Genomic DNA, 20,474 nt, shown 5'->3' with positions numbered 1-20,474 from the left:
AGCACGGGCTCTAGGCATGCAGGCTTCAGTAGTTGTGGTGTGCAGGCTCAGCAGTTGTGGCTCGAGGGCTCTGGAGCGCAGGCTCAGTAGTTGTGGCGCACGGGCTTAGTTGCTCCGCAGCATGTGGGATCTTCCCGGACCAGGGCTTGAACCCGTGTCCCCTGCATTGGCAGGTAGATTCTTAACCACTGTGCCACCATGGAAGTCCCTCCTGAGAATATTTTATGTGGAAACTATAAACTTCTTTTTGTGAAACCTCCCACTTTTAAAATGTGGGCTTAAAAAAAGAAATACTCCACCTCACACCCATTAGGATGGCTACCATTAAAAAAAAAAAAAAAGTTTTGGTGAGGGTGTGGAGAAACTGGAACTTTGTGCCCTGTTGGTGGGAATGTAAGATGTTGCAGCTGCTGGAAAATGGTATGGAGGTTCCTCAATCAAACGTAGAATTGATCCAGCAATTTTACCTCTGGGGACACACCCAAAAGCACTGAAAACAGTGACTCAAAGAGAGATTCGCACACCCATGTTCATAGCAACGCTATTCACAACAGCCAAAAGGCGGAAGCAACCCAGGTGTCTGTCAATGGATGATGGACGAACAAAGTGTGGTCTCTACACACAATGGAATATTATTCAGTCTTAAAAGGAAGTTCTGACACTTGAGACAACACGGATGAACCTGGAAGACAGCGTGCTCGGTGAAATAAGCCAGTCACAAAGGGACAAGGATGATCCCACTTATATGAGGTTCCTAGAGGAGTCAGCTTCACAGAGACAGGAAGTAGGATGGTGGGTGCCAGGGGCTGGCGGGGGATGGAGAGTTAGTGTTTAATGGGCTCAGAATTTCAGTTTTGCAAGATGAAAAGAGTTCTGCGGATGGGTGGTGGTAATGGTTGCACAATAATGTGAATGTATTGTATTTATACCACTGAACTGGACACTTAAAAATGGTTGAGATGGTAAATCTTACGTCCTGTGTATTTTACCACAACTAAAAATAAATAAACACTGTATGGCCCAAGCAAAATCACATGTGACTCCATGTGGCCTTCGGTCCCCACCTCTGCGATCACTCACCTTGATCTTCTGTGTGGGCTGTTCTGGCTGCGTCACGAGACAAGAAGCTTCGAATGGTGGTGTCCTGATGGAGCTGGAGCCAAAGGACACCACACAGTGGTGACAGCAGAGACCAGGCTGCCCGTGCTGAGGGCCTGCACCAGGGTGACCACCTCCTCCCACAGGGCTGCTCCTAGGACCCCAGAGCCTCGCACAGTGCACCCTGCACATATGTGCTTCCCTATTCTCACTCACCTCCTCTTGCCTCTCCCAGCTCCTGGCTTTCTTCCAGCTGCCTCCATCAGGGGCAAAAAGTGTGGCACTGGGGCCCTGCCCCAGCCTGGCTTGCCCTATAAAACTTTTTGTGTTATTCAGTGTGATTATCCAACCCCTTTCACTGAAGCCCCAGCTCCTCCAAACAGTCCTTTAGCTTCCGCTGCCTGCTGGGAGTGTTGCCTGCGGAGCCTGCAGCATGCCTCTCTTCCCTGGAGCCCCGGGACGCAAGGGGGACCCTCACCCATCACCACATGAGGGACACCATGACAAGAGGTAGGTTCTCGGTCTCCAACAACCAGCGCCTGTGGCTGTGGGATCCTGGGAGTTCAACTGTGAGCACCTACTCTCCTGATTCAGAGACGGGCAAACCAAGTCTCAGAGAGAGCCAAGGACTTGGTCAGTTTTGTATGTACTAGGGACCCTTCCATACAGCCCGAGCCAAAGCTCCTTTCCCCAGGGAATGAGGTTCCACACCTCCCATCGCGGACTGCTCCTCATTCTGGCTAAGAAGAGGTAGAGAGTCTGAGTCCACGCATTACCCTCTCTGGTTCCCACCACCGACCTACCCTCTGGGCTCTCCTGGCAGCAAGCAGGGTCTTGTCTAAACTCTGCAAACTGAGACACCGTTCCCAGGCCAGGAGCCCCTCAGATCTGCCCTCAACTTACCTATGCCAAGCTGTGCGCTGTGGGCCAAGCCCCTCCCTTGCCTCCGTCTGTTCTGCTTGCTTCTATACAAAGCAGGACCGTGCTTCAGGTACACAAGCTTTGCAGGAAGAGATGGATCCAGAGGGACCGCAGAGAGCAGTGGGGGAGACACCTGTCTACTAGAATCTGGAGTCTAGGGGACCCTCTGCCTGCTCTAAGGCTTCAGAGCAGGAAAGGGTCCCCTAAGGCCTGGAGCAAGCCTGGTCATCGTGCAGGTAGGGTGGGGTGAGGAGGGCCTGCCAGCTGGGAGCCCAGCTGAGATGCCAGACAGCCTCATTCAAGAGCTGTACCTCCTGCCCTGAGAACAGTTGGGGTCCTGGTCTACTAGATCACACCATGAAAGGAGACCCAGCGCAGCCAAAAATAAAAAATAAAATAAAAAATGAATAATTAAAAAAAAAGGAAGAGCAGGGCAGGACAGGATGCTATGCTGCTCTAACAAGCAGGAGTAAGTATTGGCAAAAGGTGGGAAAACGGTAATCACATGCCCCTGAAACTAGTGAAAATTTGGAGAGCAACTTGGCAATACCTAGTAAAGCTGATGACTCAGATAGGGGGAAAAAACTGCCGAAGGAAATGGCCAAGATGATACCATTTATGTAAACCTGAACATCACAAAACAATGTTTTGATACAAGAATGTGCTTTTAACATCACATTTATGTCAAAGTATAAAAACCTGAATGAAAAGGACACAGGCTCCTGAGAACACTCTATTCTGCCTGGTAAACGACCCCACCAAACTGAACCCTGAAAAACAGTGGGGAAAAGCGAGGAGAAGCAAAGGGAGTTTTACTTTTGTCGCTCATTAAACTTGAAGCAAATACGACAAAAGTCGTTAACAGTCAACATTCTGGTAGTAAGGTATCTGTAAGATCTCTTACTACAACCCCGTGCCATAGAGCCCAGAGAAAACTGCAGGCCCGGGGAAAGCGCCCCGCGCCCCTCGCGCCGAGGTTGCTCTCCAAACCCCACCCGCCACTCCGTCGCCGCCACCGCCCCCCGGAAGAAGAGTTTGGAGGCCTAGGGTCTGGGGCGGGGATCCCGCCCGCCGGCGTCGCTCGCCCCCATTGGCAGGAACAGCGCCGGCGCCCCGCTCTGATTGGTGAGGTTGCGATCCCTGATTTGCATAGGCCCGGCGGCGGCGTGCGCGCCTCAGCCTGCGCGCGGAGGCGCCATATCCATCCCGCCGCCAGGGCCGCGTTTGGCGGGTTCCGTCTCCCGGACGCCCGGATGCGGGGGGGAGGGGGCGTGCCCGGCGCGGCCCTCCTGGAGGCTGTCCCCGGATCCCTGGGAAGGCCCCTCGGCCTCGGCGTCCCCACCGTGGGCGGCCCGCTCCTCGCCCCCCGAGGCGTGGCATCCGGTTAAGCCTGGAGGGCTGCGCGGGCATTAGTGCGCAGCCACATTATAGGAGCCTTGGCAGGCCTCCTGTTCACGTGGGCCGAAAGCGGTCCGTGCCTTCACGGATCCAGTCATCTGGGTGGGGAGGCGTACAGTCACAACCACCCAAACATCTAATTACAGAGTGGTGCCTGGGACGAGCCTGCAGAACAAACCGCGGGGGCGCTGACCAGGCTGGGGCGGATGGCCCCCAAACCCGTGTCACCCTCCGTGCCCTGCTCCACCCAGGGGCCGCGAATCTGGGCAGGGCTCGCACCCAGATCCTGCACTCCCCATGCAGGGGTCTTGGCCTCTGCAACCCCTCGTATTTGGCAGGCACTCTGGCTGGTTTTAAGCTAAAAGATTCGGGCAACTTCCAAGTGTTAAGAGTGAACAGAGACTCAATGAAGAGTGCCCCACCAAGTCTTTTTGTTTCCAGAAAGGAAGTTTTGTCCACAAAAACCCCAGTGCCCCACATTGTGACAAAACCATTCCCTAGGACTATGCCAGGAGAAAACAGTGAGATCCCGAGTTCCTCCCACCAGCAGCATTTTCTGAAATGTAAACTGTTTATCAAACACTTTATTCAGAAAAAAATACAATGTTTTAAGAACTTAATTCCAAAGCACTGAAAGAGCCCGAAGGCTAAACAGAAAACAGCCTCTGCTAAGCACTACCAGGTCATGCTGAGAACCGCCAGCAGGGTCAGACTCTGAGGGAAGGTCCCTGGGCCACCAGGAGACAGCTGTGGGCACAAGGCCCCCCCCGCCCCCCATCATGAGTTGATGGTGGTACCTCTCCCTTTTCCCAGGCTGCCCACCCACCCCACTGGGGTTCCCCGGTCACAGTCAGGACACCCCCTCCCCCAAGAAGCCACAACTGTTAACACCGTGCTACCTCCTCCAAGGAACACCCCCCCCAACCTGTCATCACCATGGTATTCAGCGCAGCACGCCTTGGCCTTGGCCTCTGTAAGTCCTGCGCTACTGGGTGTGAGGCCGCTTGGCCACAGGCTCCTCCTCCTTCTCCCGCTTCAGCCATCGCTCCAGGAGGTCAGCGCCTCTCCTGTGGGAGAGCGGGCTCTTCTTCAAGAACTGGCTGGACCACTGGGGCACATCTGACTCTGCCTTTTGGGGTGCTTTGGTGTCTTCCTTTTTGGGCGACTTTGTGGCCAGCCATTGCAACATCTTCTGGCTGCTGCCACTTGCCTTGGGCTCCTAGGAGAAAGAAGGAAAAGCTCAAACCACCAGCTCAAGCTTGTGGAAACAGGCCAACTCCAAGGGAAGAAAGAGGGGAAGAGGCATTAGGTATTGACCTAGGCTTGGAAAATGTCACCAAGGGCCAGATGGGGCCCCTAATCAGGAGTGGGATAAGAGGAGCAGAGTGCGTTCCAAGGGCTGCAAGGAGTAGGGAGCAGCTCTCAGAGGAGGCTTCCCAGAGGTGTGTGGGACCAGCCAGAGAAGAGAGCTGCTGGGCACTCCAAACACGGGCAGACAATGAAGCAGTGTCAGGGAAAAGTGTGTGCTTCAGCAGGACCAGGCAGTGTGGTGTGGGGAGGAGAGTCGCAGGGCGGGAGTCAGCCGAGGGCCGAGGGCCGGAGCACAGCTCTCTCCCGCGGCACCGCCCTCCGCACAGCCCCCCACCAGCCCCGCTCCCTCCGCTTCCTCTACACCTTCGCCAACCCCAGACTGAAGCTTCTGAGTTCACACGATGCCACCTCTCCAGAATGTGAATTCTTTTTTTTTTTTTTTGAATTCTTCTGGAGGAAAGACCATGGCAGAAATGGGGCAGTGTCTAGTGCAAAAGGAATGCATACAATGACATTTTTAGAGACGGGTAATGAAAAAAAGTGTCAGGGGTGCAGGAGTTCGACAGAACTGAGAGAAAAAAGATGACACTGACAGTGAGTATGAAAACTTAATAAACTTAGAAAAGTGGGGAAGGGGGCAGCTGTTCTAGCCATCACTGTCCTTCACACTTCTCAGGCACCCTAAGACGCCTACTTTGGAACACTCAGATCCATGTCTTACTTCAGGTCCCTCTATGCCACCTACAAACAGTTGCTACTCCTAAATCTTCACCCCGGGTATCAGCAGGGGCCAGCTTCTACTCTGGAACTTCCTTCTCACTGAGGCCTCTTGCCTGTTCACCTTCCCTTCAAAATACATCATCTGGATCCCTGCCAATTCTAAGTTAAAGTTCACGGCAGGAATGTTCTCAGATCCCCCTGAAGGAGAACGACGATTGGAATTCCTCCATCTTGTAGCTGGGAAAAGAGGTGCAGAAAACAGACATAAATCACACATCTGGTTGGCGAGAGATACAGTTATGGTCGAGGGCTCCTTGTCCTTCTCACAATCACCCTCTAGATTAGGAATCCTCAAACCTGGGTTATTATCAGACCCACCAAGGCAGCTTCTTAAAGATGCAGAAGCCCAAGCCCAGCCCTGAATACTGAAGCAGTGGGTCTAGACAGAGGCTGGCATTTACATTTTGAAACAGGTCTCCTGAGGACTCCCGGGTCGCGGCCAGCTTTGAGAGTCACTGCTCTGGTCCACCTTGCCATGCACGAGGAAGGTGAATTTGGGGTGGTTTGTATTCAATCTCTGATTGTGAAAAGTCATGGCATAAAATTAACAGGTCACACTGACAGAAGACAGAAAGCTCAGAAAGGACTATCATAGTCATAGGCCCTACCTTTTTGACCAGCGAGTCAACAGGAAGCAGACACTCAGGAGTGTTGTTTCGGGAGTTGTTCACCACGGAAGAGACTGCATGGAAGGTGATGTTCTCTGTGGGGTGAATTAACTTCAGAGCTTCTTGAGCTGAGACCTCCCCAAAGTCCAGCCACTTAGAGACTGCCTCCTCTCCATCTAATATGGCAGGCATCCTAGCCCGCGAGGTGAAGACAGTGGTTGGGAGCCGCGGGTGGGGTGGGGGGGGCGGGGAGAAAGGCCCGGTCAGTTGAAGCGCAAACTGCCCCAAGCAGCAGCTCACCCTCTCTCCGCGCCTCACGTGCCAGTTGCTGCCCGGTGTCCCCCCCCCCCCCCCGCCACCCACAGGGCACAAAACTCAACACCAGGAGACCCAGCTTAACAGAGTCAGATGGCAAAGACAGTGCCCCGTGCTATGAGTGGATCCACTCCAGTGTACACGCTAGCAAACTGGTGACCTTTACGACACTCCAGCCTAGACTTAAAGGGAAAATAAACCCTGGAAAACTTGTCTATCAACAATACTCTCCAGCCTTATCACCCATGGAAGATTTATCTAAGAAAGAGCTATTTATATAATTGTGAACAAAAGGAAACTATGGCTCAGAAAAGCAAAGAGCCTGCCTCAGATGACTCCTGGTACCCAGCAGATGTTAGGAAAAGATCCCTTGTTTAGCCCCCAATTTTATGTTCTAGGCCAATGCAAAGAATGTACACACTTCATTGGTGGGTGGTACAGATAGGAGATAAATGCGTTAACATCTATTTTAATAATTATTATTACTTCAACAAGTCAAACATTTTATTTTATTTTAATTTAATTTATTTTTTTGGCCGCACTGCATGGCTGATGGGATTCTTAGTTCCCCGACCAGAGATCGAATCCAGGCCCTCAGCAGTGGAAGCACGGAGTCCTAACCACTGGATCGCCAGGGAATTCCTCCAAACATGTACTTTTAAAAAGTATTTTAAGGGACTTCCCTGGTGGTGCAGTGGTTGGGACTCCAAGCTCCCAATGCAGGGGGCACAGGTTCCATCCCTGATCAGGGAACTAGATCTCACACACATGCTGCAACTGAGAGTTTGCCACAACTAAGAAGCCCACAAACTGCAACTAAGGAGCCCGCCTGCCACAACTAAGACCTGGGGCAACCAAATAAATTTAAATAAATCAATAAATATTTTAAAAAAAGGGTATTTTAAGATCCTTTAAATCCAGATGCATTTTATGATGAATGGCATCTCTGCACTATCACAGTTTAATTGGCAGTAATTGGCAGCACTTTATTTTTCTTAACTATGTATAAAATAGTGGTACAAAATCTTAGATTAGATGAAATAGGAATTTATTTTAAGGTGAATTAGCAAAAACTAGAACTATTATATCCCATGAAAGCATCATTTCAGACAGAACGCTTAGGACAAGAGGGCTAAAACAGGTAATCCAGTTTGTGCAGCACTGCATTCTTTTCAGCAAAAAATCATAAAATTACTTCTGAGGACACTCAGATCTGGCAAAAACTGTGAAAATGTTACACTAGTCAGTTCTGCTAACGTTTTTTACTTTATTAAATATCTTTTAAAATATTTATTTATTTGGCTGCGTTGTGTCTTAGTTGCAGCACACAGGATCTTTGTTGCCTTGTGCAGGATCTTCGCTGAAGCATGTGAACTCTTAGTTGCGGCATGCATGTGGGACCTAGTTCCCTGACCAGGTATCGAACCCAGACCCCCTGCATTGGGAGCACAGAGTCTTAGCCACTGGACCACCAGCGAGGTCCCATAACGCTTGTTTTTAAAATGAAAATCTGTTCCAATGTGATTGATCTATTATTTTTTTAGAACATAATGCTAATTTTGCCTTTGCTTATATACGGTTTTGTCTGTGAGAAACACAAAGTGAACACAGAAAACTGCACCCTGCTGAACTGAGCCTTGTAAGAGCACACAAAATGCACACATCTCAAACACTGACGGCTACCTTGGCTCACTGCATATTATCCTCCGAAGTGCTCTGCTCTTACTTTGCATTTGTAAACTTTTCTCTATATTAAAAAAACCATTCGTTCAACATCTGAAACACGTCTAAGCTTCCTGGCTCAAACACGCTAAGCAGTGCATGCAAACAGAAAACTTGTAAGTCTTGATGAGAAGCGTGAAATAATAATAAAGCATCTTGAAAGCAAGAAGAGAACATGTGACATCTCCTGAGCAACAGACATAAAGGATCCACAACAGTAACAGGGCTGGGAGAAAAGGAACATCCACGGCTGGAACAATTGCAAGAAGTGTTATAAAGTCAATACCAGCCAGGTCTGAAGGAATAGAAGCAATGGCAAGATTTAGTATATGGACTGAAAGCCGAACAGTAAAAAAACTAAAAACCTGGAAGCTTTCTCACAAAGAGAATGCCCTCTCTATACACAAAGACCACAAAAACACCACAGAGGTGGCTCCTCTTAGCGCTAGTAATGGCTGTTTTGGTGGCCTCAAACACTGCTGCAATTTCCAGAGCTCTCAGCTGTTGGGAGAAGACATGAGCACAGATGAAGATGCTGCTAAGGAATTTCCACTAGTGATACTGAAGTTAATTGGAGGAGGCCATACATTGCACCAAAATGTTCAGTTTTGATTAAATACGTAAAGGCACACCTCGAAGGAACAACGTTTCAAAGGCAGAAGAACATGCCCCAGGATTTAAGACTGCAAAAGATGATAATTTTGCAGAATCTTCCTTCTACCACTGCACAACAACACAAGCTGCAACTCTTCCGACGCTCACTTCCACAAGCCAGTTTCAGGTCTTTCTAAGGTAAAATGCCATATTTATTGTAGTATCTATGTACTTCTTAACCACTTAATGCATGGAACGATAGTACTGTTTTTACTAGATTCCTATTTTCTTTTTGTTTTACTGTGTCACTGACAAAATTTTTAAGTGTAGTCCCCTTAGTCCCACATTTCCCGTAAGTCCTATGGTTCTCATAGTGCAATTCTGCATAGTGTGGTGATTTTTAGGAATGCATGTCATGTTACAGCCAAACTGACTGTATTTTGTGAAGCAACTGTCTTAGTTTCCTACTCTCTAAATCTGTGCGTACAGAAGCTGCCTATCAAAAAGCAAAGAGGACAAACCCTGCCCTGAATCCTTTTGGACCCAGGCATGAGAAGTGTGACTTGCCGGTGGTGGATGTCATTCAAGTCTTTGCAGGAATCCACTGTGATGATGGTGTAAGAATACAGGCAGTCTCCTCCCTCCGGGGGCTCCCAGCAGTCAAAGAGCCCGGCCATCGTCAGCGGCCTCCAGTTGTCCCAGACTTTCTCCCAGTCCTCAGGGCCATCTGCAGCACCCATGCTCTCTGACTGGAAGCAAAATTCATGGTAGATTAGATACTCAGCAGCCGCCCTCCCCTCTGCAGGTTGGGTACTATTACAGACTCGAGAGCACGGCAATCATTTTAGAAGGAATTCAGCCCGTGCCTTTAGCATGGGTCCTCTTGATCCACCGTCGCGGAAGGAAAGAGGTTTGGTGGCAGATACTCACTGAGGCAATAGATTTATGGCTCCTTAACGCTTTCACAATACAGTTTAACACCTTCAGTGGATATTCCAGCCTTCCATGACCTGGATCATGATTCCGGCTTTCAATTACAATGTTAACTTGAATTAAGCCCAGCTATTTCTAAATGATGATGCTCTTATGCAATTTCATGCCCCTGTATCTCGCAGAAGCAACTTTCCTCTGCCCCAAAGGTCTTTCCTTCCCTTTTTCATCATGCCAACTCCTACTTGCCATTTAAGATTCAGTTCAAGGCCTAGAATACAGAAAGCTGGAAAGTGTCACCTCCACCCTAACAAAAAAAAAGGTAGAGGGCTTCCCTGGTGGCGCAGTGGTTGAGAGTCCGCCTGCCGATGCAGGGGACATGGGTTCGTGCCCCAGTCTGGGAGGATCCCACATGCCGCGGAGCGGCTGGGCCCGTGAGCCATGGCCGCTGAGCCTGCGCGTCCGGAGCCTGTGCTCCACAACAGGAGAGGACACAACAGTGAGAGGCCCGCGTACCGCAAAAAAAAAAAAAAAAAAAAAAAAAAAAGGTAGAGAATCTAAATAACTGTAACTTAAACTCATCAGAGAACTGAGGTCACAGGGCAACCAATTAGCCTGAACTTTATGGAAAGACAGGGTCATCCAAGAGGACATGAGACACCAGTCCTGGCTTCCCAGTGGTAACAGAAGGAAAACAAGGCCTCCTTCAAACAGCAGGTAAGAATTCAGATAAAATTATCAACAAATTGCTGGATGCAGAGTGTGGGCTAGCCTGAGGGCACAGAACCCCTGGGGGCTGCAGACTTCAGGGAAGTTTGCCTCAGCTTGCAGACCACCCTCCACAGGAGCTCACGAGAGAGACTGGGGGCAGGAGACTGGAGAAAGCTTCTTTGCCAATGTGTGCTAGACACGGGGAGCTCTTTTGCCTCAGGGATGGTGAGAAGCCTTACCTGGTCACTTCTCCTCTAAGGAACAAAAAGCTTAAGGGGCCAGGGTAAAAGTGATAAATCCTATCGCTCCTAAGATACAGGTAAAGACCCCCTGAGGCTGGAAAAGGGCAAAAGAAAAAACCCTCTACGCCCCTGGAGAAGCAGGATCACTGAGAAAGCCTGAGCCTGAGAGCCGGGGACACAGTTCTGCTTCAGCCTGAGACTGAACCAAGGCCACGGAGAGCTCTCTCCACCTCCCTGTACACCAGATGACAAGCAACAGCAGTCTGCTTCTGGGGGAGGGGCAAGAGCATGGAGAGATCCTCTCGAAGGCACAGGCTCAAAGGGAAGTAACAAGAGCTGCAGGGAGCAGGGCTATTGAGAAAAACCCTCTGGAAAACCAACCCTTACCCTGAACACAAGGTGACAGCAGAGAAATATTTAAAGCCTGTGATGCACAACAAAACCAAACCCAGTTCAGCTCCGGACAAGATCAACTCAACCTCGGACATTAATGGCCTAATTAAAGAATAAACAGGGGCTTCCCTGCTGGCGCAGTTTAACAATCCGCCTGCCATTGCAGGCAACATGGGTTCGATCCCTGGTCTGGGAAGATCCCACATACAGCAGACCAACTAAGCCCGTGCACCACAACTACTGAGCCACAACTACTGAGCCCGCGTGCCACAATTACTGAAGCCGACGCGCCTAGAGCCCATGCTCCGCAACGAGAAGCCACCACGATGAGAAGCCCACGCACCGCAAGGAAGAGTAGCCCCCGCTCGCCACAACTAGAGAAAGCCCATGCGCAGCAACAAAGAATAAACATATCCATTTCCAGACATAAATATTATTGATCTCAGTCTCTGTCCTATCTACTGTGTCTGGCAATCAATAAAAAATTATAAGACATACAAAAAGCCAAAAATGAACTGCCAAGATATATACAAATCAACAGGACCAGACTCAAGAGATTACATTTCCCAAATGCTGAACTATCAGACAGGAATTTAAGTGTAATTACTATATATACATATTAGCTATGTATTACGTATATATATATAATAGCTCTTATAGAAAAGGTAGACAACATGCATGAACAGGCAGATAAGCAATTTCAGTGAAATAAGACTGAACGTAAAAACAGGTCAATAATCACTCAAACTGAAACACAGAGAAAAAAGAATGAAATATACAGAAAAGAACATCCAAAAACTACGGGACAATATCAAACTAACACATATATAATTAGAATGTCAGAAAGAGAAGAGAAAATGGGGCAGAAGAAATAGTTGAATAGATAATGGCTGAGAATTTTCAAAAAAACAGGAAAGACATCAAACCAAAAATCCAAGAAGCTCAGAGAACATACCAAACACACAAAGACATAGACACAGATACACACTGCTGATGATACCTTTTCTGTTTTGATTTGGGGGAAGTAGATGAAGTAGGGCTGCGTCTTGTTTGTTCCCTGACATCGCTGCCACTCATAGAAACCATCTGCTAAAACAACACAGCGCCTTCCCTTTCCCAGAGGCACCTGAGGGAAAACATGAGCAAGATATGGTCTTAGTGACAGAAACATATTTCACAGACTTAAAAATCTCAGGTCTGCCAATGTGTGACCTCAGAGCAGTTAATTCCTCTGTATGTCACATTTCTTACGTATAAAGTCACACTTACACAGATGCTGAAAAGATTAAATAATGTACATAGCAGGAAACAGGCACTGTGGTAGCCAGTCTCCGAAGCTGGCCCCACAGAGAACCACGCCTACCAATATTCACATGCTAAGTAGTCCCCTCCCTCAGTGATGTCAGGCTGGCTCTGTATGACCAATAGAACGCAGCAGAAGCGAAGCTGTTATGATTTCCAAGGCAAGGTCACAAAGCCCTGCAGCTCGTGCCCTGCTCTCTGGGATGGTGAACTCTGGGTAAGCCAGATGCCATGCGAGATGCCTGACCACCCTGACACCCCCAGCAGGCACACGGAAAGGCCTCCAGTTGTTCTACTCAGCCCAGCTGAGGTGTCACACACGTGGGTTAAGAAGCCACCTGGGACATGCAGCTGTCATCTGATTAGAACTACATGAGAACCTCTGGTTGAGTAAAAACTGTCTAGTTGAGCCCAGGCAGCCCATGGTTTATTATGAGAAATAATAAACTGTTGTCTTGGCATGCTCTGTCACACAGTAATAAACAGAACAACACTCTACATTAGTAACTGGGAACACACTTTGGAACTATTTCTCAGGTATATAAGGCACTAATAGTTCTGTTAGATAAAATAACGAATATGTGCCTTTTCCCTAGACCAGCTACCTACCTTAAAGGACCGTTTCTCCATTATGGTATCACTACGACAGTTGCTAGTGTTGAACTGCAGCTTGGAAGGATCAGCTTCTTTAAACCAAGATGGGACCAAGCCCCACCGCATGGGAGCAATGACACGCTCAGATGAGTCTGCGCCCTGCCACGAAAAAGGTTAAGATCCAGTGAGGAGATCATAATGAAATTTAGAAAACCTAATTCAGTACATGCATTACATTACTACGAGTCTCAAAATACAAAGAGGATTATTAATAGGGAAATATTCTACTTGAAAACAATTTTAATGATGTATCATGATGTGAGTAATTTGAGTTCTCTAGCAATCATATTTATCAGAATGTATGACGTTCTGCTTGGGCAGGATGGGGGATACAAAGAGGTTTAATTTCTGTAAACTTTTAATTAGTGCCTACTGCAGGAGAGACATAGTACTAGGCCCTGCACTTCACATGGCCCCAGCTCTCAAGAAGCACACGTTACAGGCAACCATCATGTAAAACGGTACATGCTATGATTAAGGGATACATAGGGTAGTACGGGGGCACATGAAAGGTGCTTAACCTCAACGGGCTTGCACTATAACTTGTGAGGCTGCACAGACATTAAAAATATGAAGTACTAAGATACTATAGGCTAAGGGCCATATAAGTGGTACAAGGAGTGTCAAAAAAGTTCAGTGGAGAGTGCTCTGTGAGAGATGGAATGAAGAAGTATTATCAGCTCCTTGGGAGGGGCAGAAGGGGAGGGAATAGGGTGAGGTAGATCTTGGATTGGCTCCCACAAGAGGTACAGGAATCAGACAGAGAAGAGATGGGAGGAGAGACCAGATATGAAATTAGGGGCCGTGTCAAGAATGTGCAGGAAGTGGTTTTGTGCAGCCAAGTTATAGCAAGCCTGAGGATGCTATTTTTAGGAAGGCCTGCTTACAGGACTGGCCCTCAGTTAGGATCTGAGAACGTGGATTGTGTTTCCACCTTCCCGTAACTGATAAGGATGGTACACTATGCCTACTTTGTGCAAAAAATGAGGTTTATGCCGAGCACCTGCTTTCCTTCTAGGAGTCTACCATTTTGGTACTTGCTAGGCAGAGAGTGCCTACATGACCAGCCCCCAACAAAAACCTTGGGCTTAAGTTTCTAATGGGTTTCCCTGGGCAGAAACAGTGCACAAAGTTACCACATTTTTCACTGCTGGAGAGAAAACATGCTTGGTGTGTCCCCTCACAGGAAGGAGAGACTATAAGGAAGCTTGTGCATAAATTTCTCCAGATTTCTACTTGTTTCTTTTTCCTTGCTGATTCTATTGTGTATGCTTTCACTGTAATAAACCTTAGCCACGTCATATGCTGAGTCCTTCGAACGCATCTCCAAATGTGGGGGTAGTCTCAGGGCCTCACCCTCAACACATGGTTGTTAAACTCTTTTGGGGTAACTGGCCCCTTGAGAATTTGATGAAATCTACAGATTAAAATGCGCGCGCGCGCGCACACACACACACACACACACACACACACACACACACACACTATTCTCACGGTGTACTACACTGAGCTGGAAGACACCAGTGAGCAGACAGTGCATTTTAGGTTCTACTAGGGTGGTACAGTAGGTCTGGTGACAGTAGTGAGAATAAAAGACATTCAAAAGATAGAAAGAAAAAAAAAAAAGAAATTGTGGTGTCAAATGGACAAAGAAAACAGGGATGATTAAGGTTTCAGGCCCAGAAGCCTGAAATAATGATGGTGCTATCGAACAAAAGAGAAAAGTCCGAAAAGAGGTTTGATGTGGGGAAATATCACACACTGAATTTCAGATAACAGTGGGAAGTCTGTGGCAGCTTGGAAAAATGGTCCCGAAGTCTTCGACGCTTCTCCCATCAAGAGCTGTGTGGGGGACCTATGTGCCCTTTTCTTGAATCTGGACGGGCCTGTGACCTGCTTCTATCGAACAGAATGTGGCACAAGTGACACTGCATGATTTCTAAGGCTAAGTCAGAAAAGGTTTTTCAGCTTCCTCCTTGTTTGCTGCGACACTGCCTTTGCTGCCCTGAGCTGCCATATAAGAAATCCAGCTACCTTGGTAAAAAAGCCCAGGCTTTGTGGAGAGGCCACATGTAGGGGCTTTGGTCAGAAGCCCCAGTTCAGAGCCAACATCAACTGCCAGATAAGACAGTGAAGATGCCTCTAGATCAGATGTTGGTAAATTTTTCTCTAAAAGGCTAAATATTAAGTACTGTAGACTTGACAGTCTTTGTTATAAACGCTATTATAGGGACAGAGCAGCCATAGACAATAGATAAATGGATGTTGCTCTGTCCCATAAAATTTCATTTACAAAAATAATCAGAGGGCCCTAGTTTTCTGCCTCCTGCTCTAGATGATTCTAGCCCCAATGCCTTCTCAGCTGAGGCCCCAGACTCCAGGGAAGAGACAAACCATACCTGCAATGCCCTGTCCTAATTCCTCACTGGTGAACATAATATAAAGGTTGTTCTGAGTTAGTTCTAGAATAAAATCCACAGACAGAGGTTTACTATGTCCAACAAGCATGTGGAATTAAAGCTTAGGAGAGAGGCAGCATGGTATACAGAATGGGTCAGCAAACTTTTTCTGTAATGGACCAGACAGTAAATATTTTTGGCTTTCTGAGTCCACACAGTCTCTGCTGCAACTCAACTCTGCCACCGTTGGTAGTGTGAAAGCAGCCAAAGAACAAGTGAGCATGGCTGTATTCTAATAAAACTTTATTTATAAAAACAGGCAGTGAGCCAAATTTGGTCTGAGGACCACGGTTTGCCAACCTCTGGTATAAAGGAAAGAACATGGCCTTTGTAAGAAGACCCTGGTTCAAAAGTCCCTTCTCCGCTACTTATGAGGTTAGATGTGTGGCATGGAATAGGCACACTAATTGTAGTTTAATATTTTTTGAGGTTATGATGAAAAAGAAACAGCAAAATCTTCTATACAAAGGTGACTGGTAAAGCCATTAGGATAAAGTTTCTTAGAGAGCAAATCAATCACAGGATCAAACCTGGGGGTACAAAAACAAAAAGGAGAAATGAGGAAAAAGTGCAGTCCAACAAAAAGTTCCTAGAGAGATAAAAGCAGAATGAAAAAAGTTGGAAGGATGGAATTCCAAGAGGGGAATCGTCAGTAGTCGTGTCTTAGAAGGGCTTCCCTTTTTTTTTCTCTTAAATTTATTTGGCTGTACTGGGTCTTAAGTTGCAGCACGTGGGATCTTTAGTTGCGGCATGCGGGATCTAGTTCCCTGACCAGGGATCGAACCCAGGACCCTTGCACTGGGATCGCGGAGTCTTAACCACTGGATCACCAAGAAAGTCCCGGGCTTCCCTTTTGTTTAAAGCTAATTCCTCCACTGTGCTCTTCACAGGATCCTGTCCCACTTCTTTCAAAATCTTGCCTGTATTAGTTAATCCCCTTGCCATACACACACACACACACCACAGAACCATTCTTGTTATACATGGCAGGTAGGCTGTAAAAAGTTGCCATGACACTGAAGTAGGGAACACTGAACTGCAGCTCTTAGGGGAAACACCGTTAGGTTGCCAGGAACCTATAGTGAGAACATCTTCATCAACTGATCAATATACAACCTTGTCTTCTGTGTGTTTTTGTTTAAAATATTATTATATGTTAAACTTTATTTAACATATATTGTTGGTTCATTAATGTTGAATTCATGACCAGCAGCCACAGTAACTCAAGCCTGAACGAAGCATCTCTAACACATGTATTTTCTCTGTAAGGCATATTACGCCCTTCTTGCATTTACGAATTCTAGCCTGCACTTTACCACTATGCTTGGGGACAATTTTAAACACTAAGATCACCAACAAAAAGCATAGAAATGCAAAAAACATGGCAATAAACAGATCTCAAAAAAGACACTTGTTTATAGTATGAAAAGTGAAACAAGAAAGTAGAACTTCATCTTACTTGATCTCAGTTAGGAATACGTATTTGGGTAACTTGAATATTTCACCACTCTGTATGTCCACGAATGGCTACAAAAGCATCATGAGTATTATTTTGGGGGTTACAAAGTAGGCAAGTAGGCAAATTTACCAACAGAATCTACGAAGAATGAGGGTCAATTGTATGTATATATACATATATACATATATGTTTCCTTCTCCTTAAAGACAGAAGCAGCCTTTAAAACCAATAAATGAGCTCGCAGGATAACTAAGGAAAAGGTGGCCCTGGAAGAAATGGTAGGGTAGAGAATGAAGGAAGAGAAAGAATGTGTGAAAACACAGAACTTTTGTAAATCCTCTTTCCCTTCCGGAATCAAATGTGTCAAATGTGCCTTCCAAGCAGAAGGGCCCCCAGTACAAACCATAAATGAAAATAAGAGATAACATTATCTCACAGCCAACTAAACAATCTTGCATCAGAAATTTACAAGACAAAGCTCTAAATCTGAGGTTCTGGACATGGGGCAATTCTGATACTGCCCGCCCCCACCATCTTCACTTCACCAAGCCCGGGGGTGAGGGCTGGCCCACTGGCATCCAGTGGGTATATCGAATGGGTATTTGGCAATGTCAGGAGACATTTTTGGTTATGATGACCTAGGGAAAACTGGCATCTACTGGGTAGAGGCCAGTGACGCAGCTAAACATTCTACAACTCACAGGTCAGCTTCCCACAACAATTATCCCACTTAAAATGTCAATAGTGCCAAGGCTGAGAAATCATGCTCGTAAAAATTCCACTGATCACCTTTAACCTGAGTGTGTTCAATGGACAATTGTAAACCAAACCCAAATACAGGGCTGCCCCATACTGGGAGCAATGAATAGAAAGCGGCTTCTAAGCCAAAATACTGAAAATATTGCTCAATATTAGTCATCTTTTCCTCTACCCTCTTGGACTTGTAACCTGAACAGCTGGTAGCACTGGGGGTAGATAAATGAAAGAGGAAGTAATTTGCAAGTCAGTGGCTTCAAATGCAAATGTTACAATCTATACACATGCGCTGACACTGATGATACGGATTAGTGACCTGAAATAGTTCTATTTTCACTTTACAATTTACTATTTTCATTTTCAGATAAATGACACCTCAAATATTTATCAAAATTAGGAAACCCCTAGCAACCTTTACAAAATTTATTAGAGATGTGGAGTCAAAACATTCCATCAGCAAACTGACACCACTGACAGAAGAGGAGGGCTATGCTGTGCTTAGGGGCTCCACCTTCCCCGTTCCTAGTTCCAGGAAGTATCCACTGGAGTGGGAACAGTGGACTGGACCTCGGTACCAGCTCTTCCCTCACTGACTGGGTAACCCAGGACCACTCACAATCTTTCTACACTTCTGTCTTTACATCTGTTAAAGTTTTCTTCCAGCTAACATTCATTCTATAATTTTAATGACGTGGTACAAAGAGAACCGAGGCTAAAAAAATATGAAACCTCAAACAGTTAATCCTTCTTTCTCTTCAAATTATTCCTCCCTCTGAAACGTTTTATTTTTTCCTTTTCCAGTCAAGGTTCCCCATGATATTGTTTTTACTTTGATTTGCCTCTCATTAAAAAAAGTTCTTTTAGTTTCAACAAGTATGCATCCACTAAAAATGGCTCAAGAATAAACTATTTCATGTAAATGGGTTCATTCAACCAAAAAGATCAAAGGCGTCTGGTATATTTTTTTCAAAATAATCTGATCCCCACAACGGAAAAATGAATCTTTTTTGACTACCATATTATCACAACAGTTCTGAAGAGTATTTAGCAGGGTAGTATAATCAATTGTATCAAGTGACTTAAGCATTATGGATCAGATAGAATAAAAATCCAGGATGGAAACAATCAGGATTTAAAAAAACATATCAAAGATATTTAACATATTTAAGACATGGAAAAACTACTGATTTCTGGAATGAAGCTTTTTTTTTTTTTGCTGTATGCCGGCCTCTCACTGTTGTGGCCTCTCCCGTTGCCGAGCACAGGCTCCGGACGCGCAGGCTCAGCGGCCATGGCTCGCGGGCCTAGCCGCTCCACGGCATGTGGGATCTTCCCGGACCAGGGCACGAACCCGTGTCCCCTGCATCGGCAGGCGGACTCTCAACCACTGCGCCACCAGGGAAGTCCTGGAATGAAGCATTTTTATTACACTGCAGGTATGCATGCATACGGGCACATACTCCCTCCCTTTCAGGAGATAAAGCCAAGAACCAAAACACGATTATAAGTTATCGGCCACTCCAACACTACAGAAGTAGATTCCACAAAGATAAAAAATGCAATTAAACTTCAGAACACCAAACCAAATACCTCTGTTCCTAGCTTCAGTAAAAGACAAACATAAAAAGACTGAAGACGCAATCAGAAAGAATAGAAACTTAAACGTTCAAGAAACGTCAGAGGTGTTTTTAGACTAGCTAGTCTTAATCCTGCCCTAAGCCCAGAGATTCGGACTTCGCTTATGGACTCATAAGGGGCATGGAAATCCTTTTTTTTTTTTTAAAGATATTGAAAAGTCCCTGATGATCAGTGAGGTGTGAAAGACGCTACCTTAAAGTGTTTTCAAATGCATATGAACCGGGCAGGCACCAGGGATGGCGCGCCTCTTGCAGAGCAGCACTCAGCTGGGGCCCCAGGAACAGTGACCCGTCCCGGAGGCCTCAGCACAGGCGCAGCGACGGGCGCAGGGCAGGTCAGCGCTCACCTTCTCCACGTGCAGCCGGGACAGGAGCACCGGGCTGCTGGACTGCGGGCTCTTGTTGTACGACGGGCAGTACCGGTCCGGGTCCCTCCACTCTGGGAGCCGCCGCTGGCCCTGCCGGTCCCGGTAGGCGCAGGCCCGGGCGAGGACCTCCTTGGACAGGTGGCAGGACGTCCGCCCGCACATCTTCGGCGCTGCGAACACCGCGGCCCTGGACGCGAGGACGGGGTTCGAGCGCCTCACACGCGGGTCTCGGGCCTCCGCCCCCAGGGTCTCCCTCCGCGTCCCGCCCCGCCCCACACTACCCCCACTCCAGGCCCGTGCGCCGGGCTCACAGGGCCACCTCCCGCCCCGCGGCCCGGCCGGGCGAGGAAAGGAAGCTTCTCAGCCGGGGGCTCCCCCTGCCTAGCCGGTCCCGGCCTCCCCAGCTCCACCCCGCTCCCTCCGGGACCGCTGACCCTGAGGACCGCGCCCCACCCCCACCCCCGCCGCCCGTCCGGTCTCACTTCCCCCTCAGGCCCGCCGCCCTCCCAACCCGCCTTGGCTCCGCTCACCCCCGCTCAGCCCCCGTCCGTCCCACTTCGCCTCCCCCTCAGGCCCGCCTGCTCGTCCGCCTTTCCCCACCTCACCTCCACCTCAGACCCAGCGGCCGCGTCGCTCTCCGCGCGCCCGCGCTCTCCGCACCAGGCCCCGCCCCCAGCAGGCCGGCCCCGCCCCCCAGCGGCCGGCGGTTCCGCCTAGCGCTGGGGCGTCTTCCCCTCCCGCATCTTGCAGAGCGTTGGGACTGCGGAACCCGACTCTCCTGAAGGAGCCCGAGCAGGAGCCCCTGATTGTCTCGGG

The 20,474-nt window shown here is 47.9% G+C and overlaps 1 protein-coding gene across 2 annotated transcripts; it reads right to left on the bottom strand.

The window, feature by feature from the left end:
* Positions 1-3,983: 3,983 nt before the first annotated feature.
* Positions 3,984-20,328, bottom strand: HMCES (5-hydroxymethylcytosine binding, ES cell specific). Of its 2 annotated transcripts, none has more exons than XM_067755630.1 (7): positions 20,264-20,328; positions 19,638-19,845; positions 12,935-13,078; positions 12,012-12,149; positions 9,315-9,496; positions 6,117-6,309; positions 3,984-4,636 (listed from the first exon to the last, which is right to left on the bottom strand). In XM_067755630.1, the coding sequence occupies exons 2-7, from the start codon at positions 19,818-19,820 to the stop codon at positions 4,403-4,405; spliced, it is 1,074 nt and encodes a 357-aa protein (XP_067611731.1). In that variant the 5' UTR covers positions 19,821-19,845; positions 20,264-20,328; the 3' UTR covers positions 3,984-4,402. The 2 variants fall into 2 exon arrangements, with proteins under 2 accessions (XP_067611731.1, XP_067611732.1); XM_067755631.1 differs by having other exon boundaries at positions 12,024-12,149.
* Between the last annotated feature and the right edge of the window lie 146 nt (positions 20,329-20,474).

This window comes from Pseudorca crassidens, chromosome 10 (genome assembly GCF_039906515.1).
Source record: "Pseudorca crassidens isolate mPseCra1 chromosome 10, mPseCra1.hap1, whole genome shotgun sequence".
Classification (NCBI taxonomy): domain Eukaryota; kingdom Metazoa; phylum Chordata; class Mammalia; order Artiodactyla; family Delphinidae; genus Pseudorca; species Pseudorca crassidens.
Note: the sequence above shows the minus strand (reverse complement) of the source record. Positions and strands in the feature narration are given on the sequence as shown.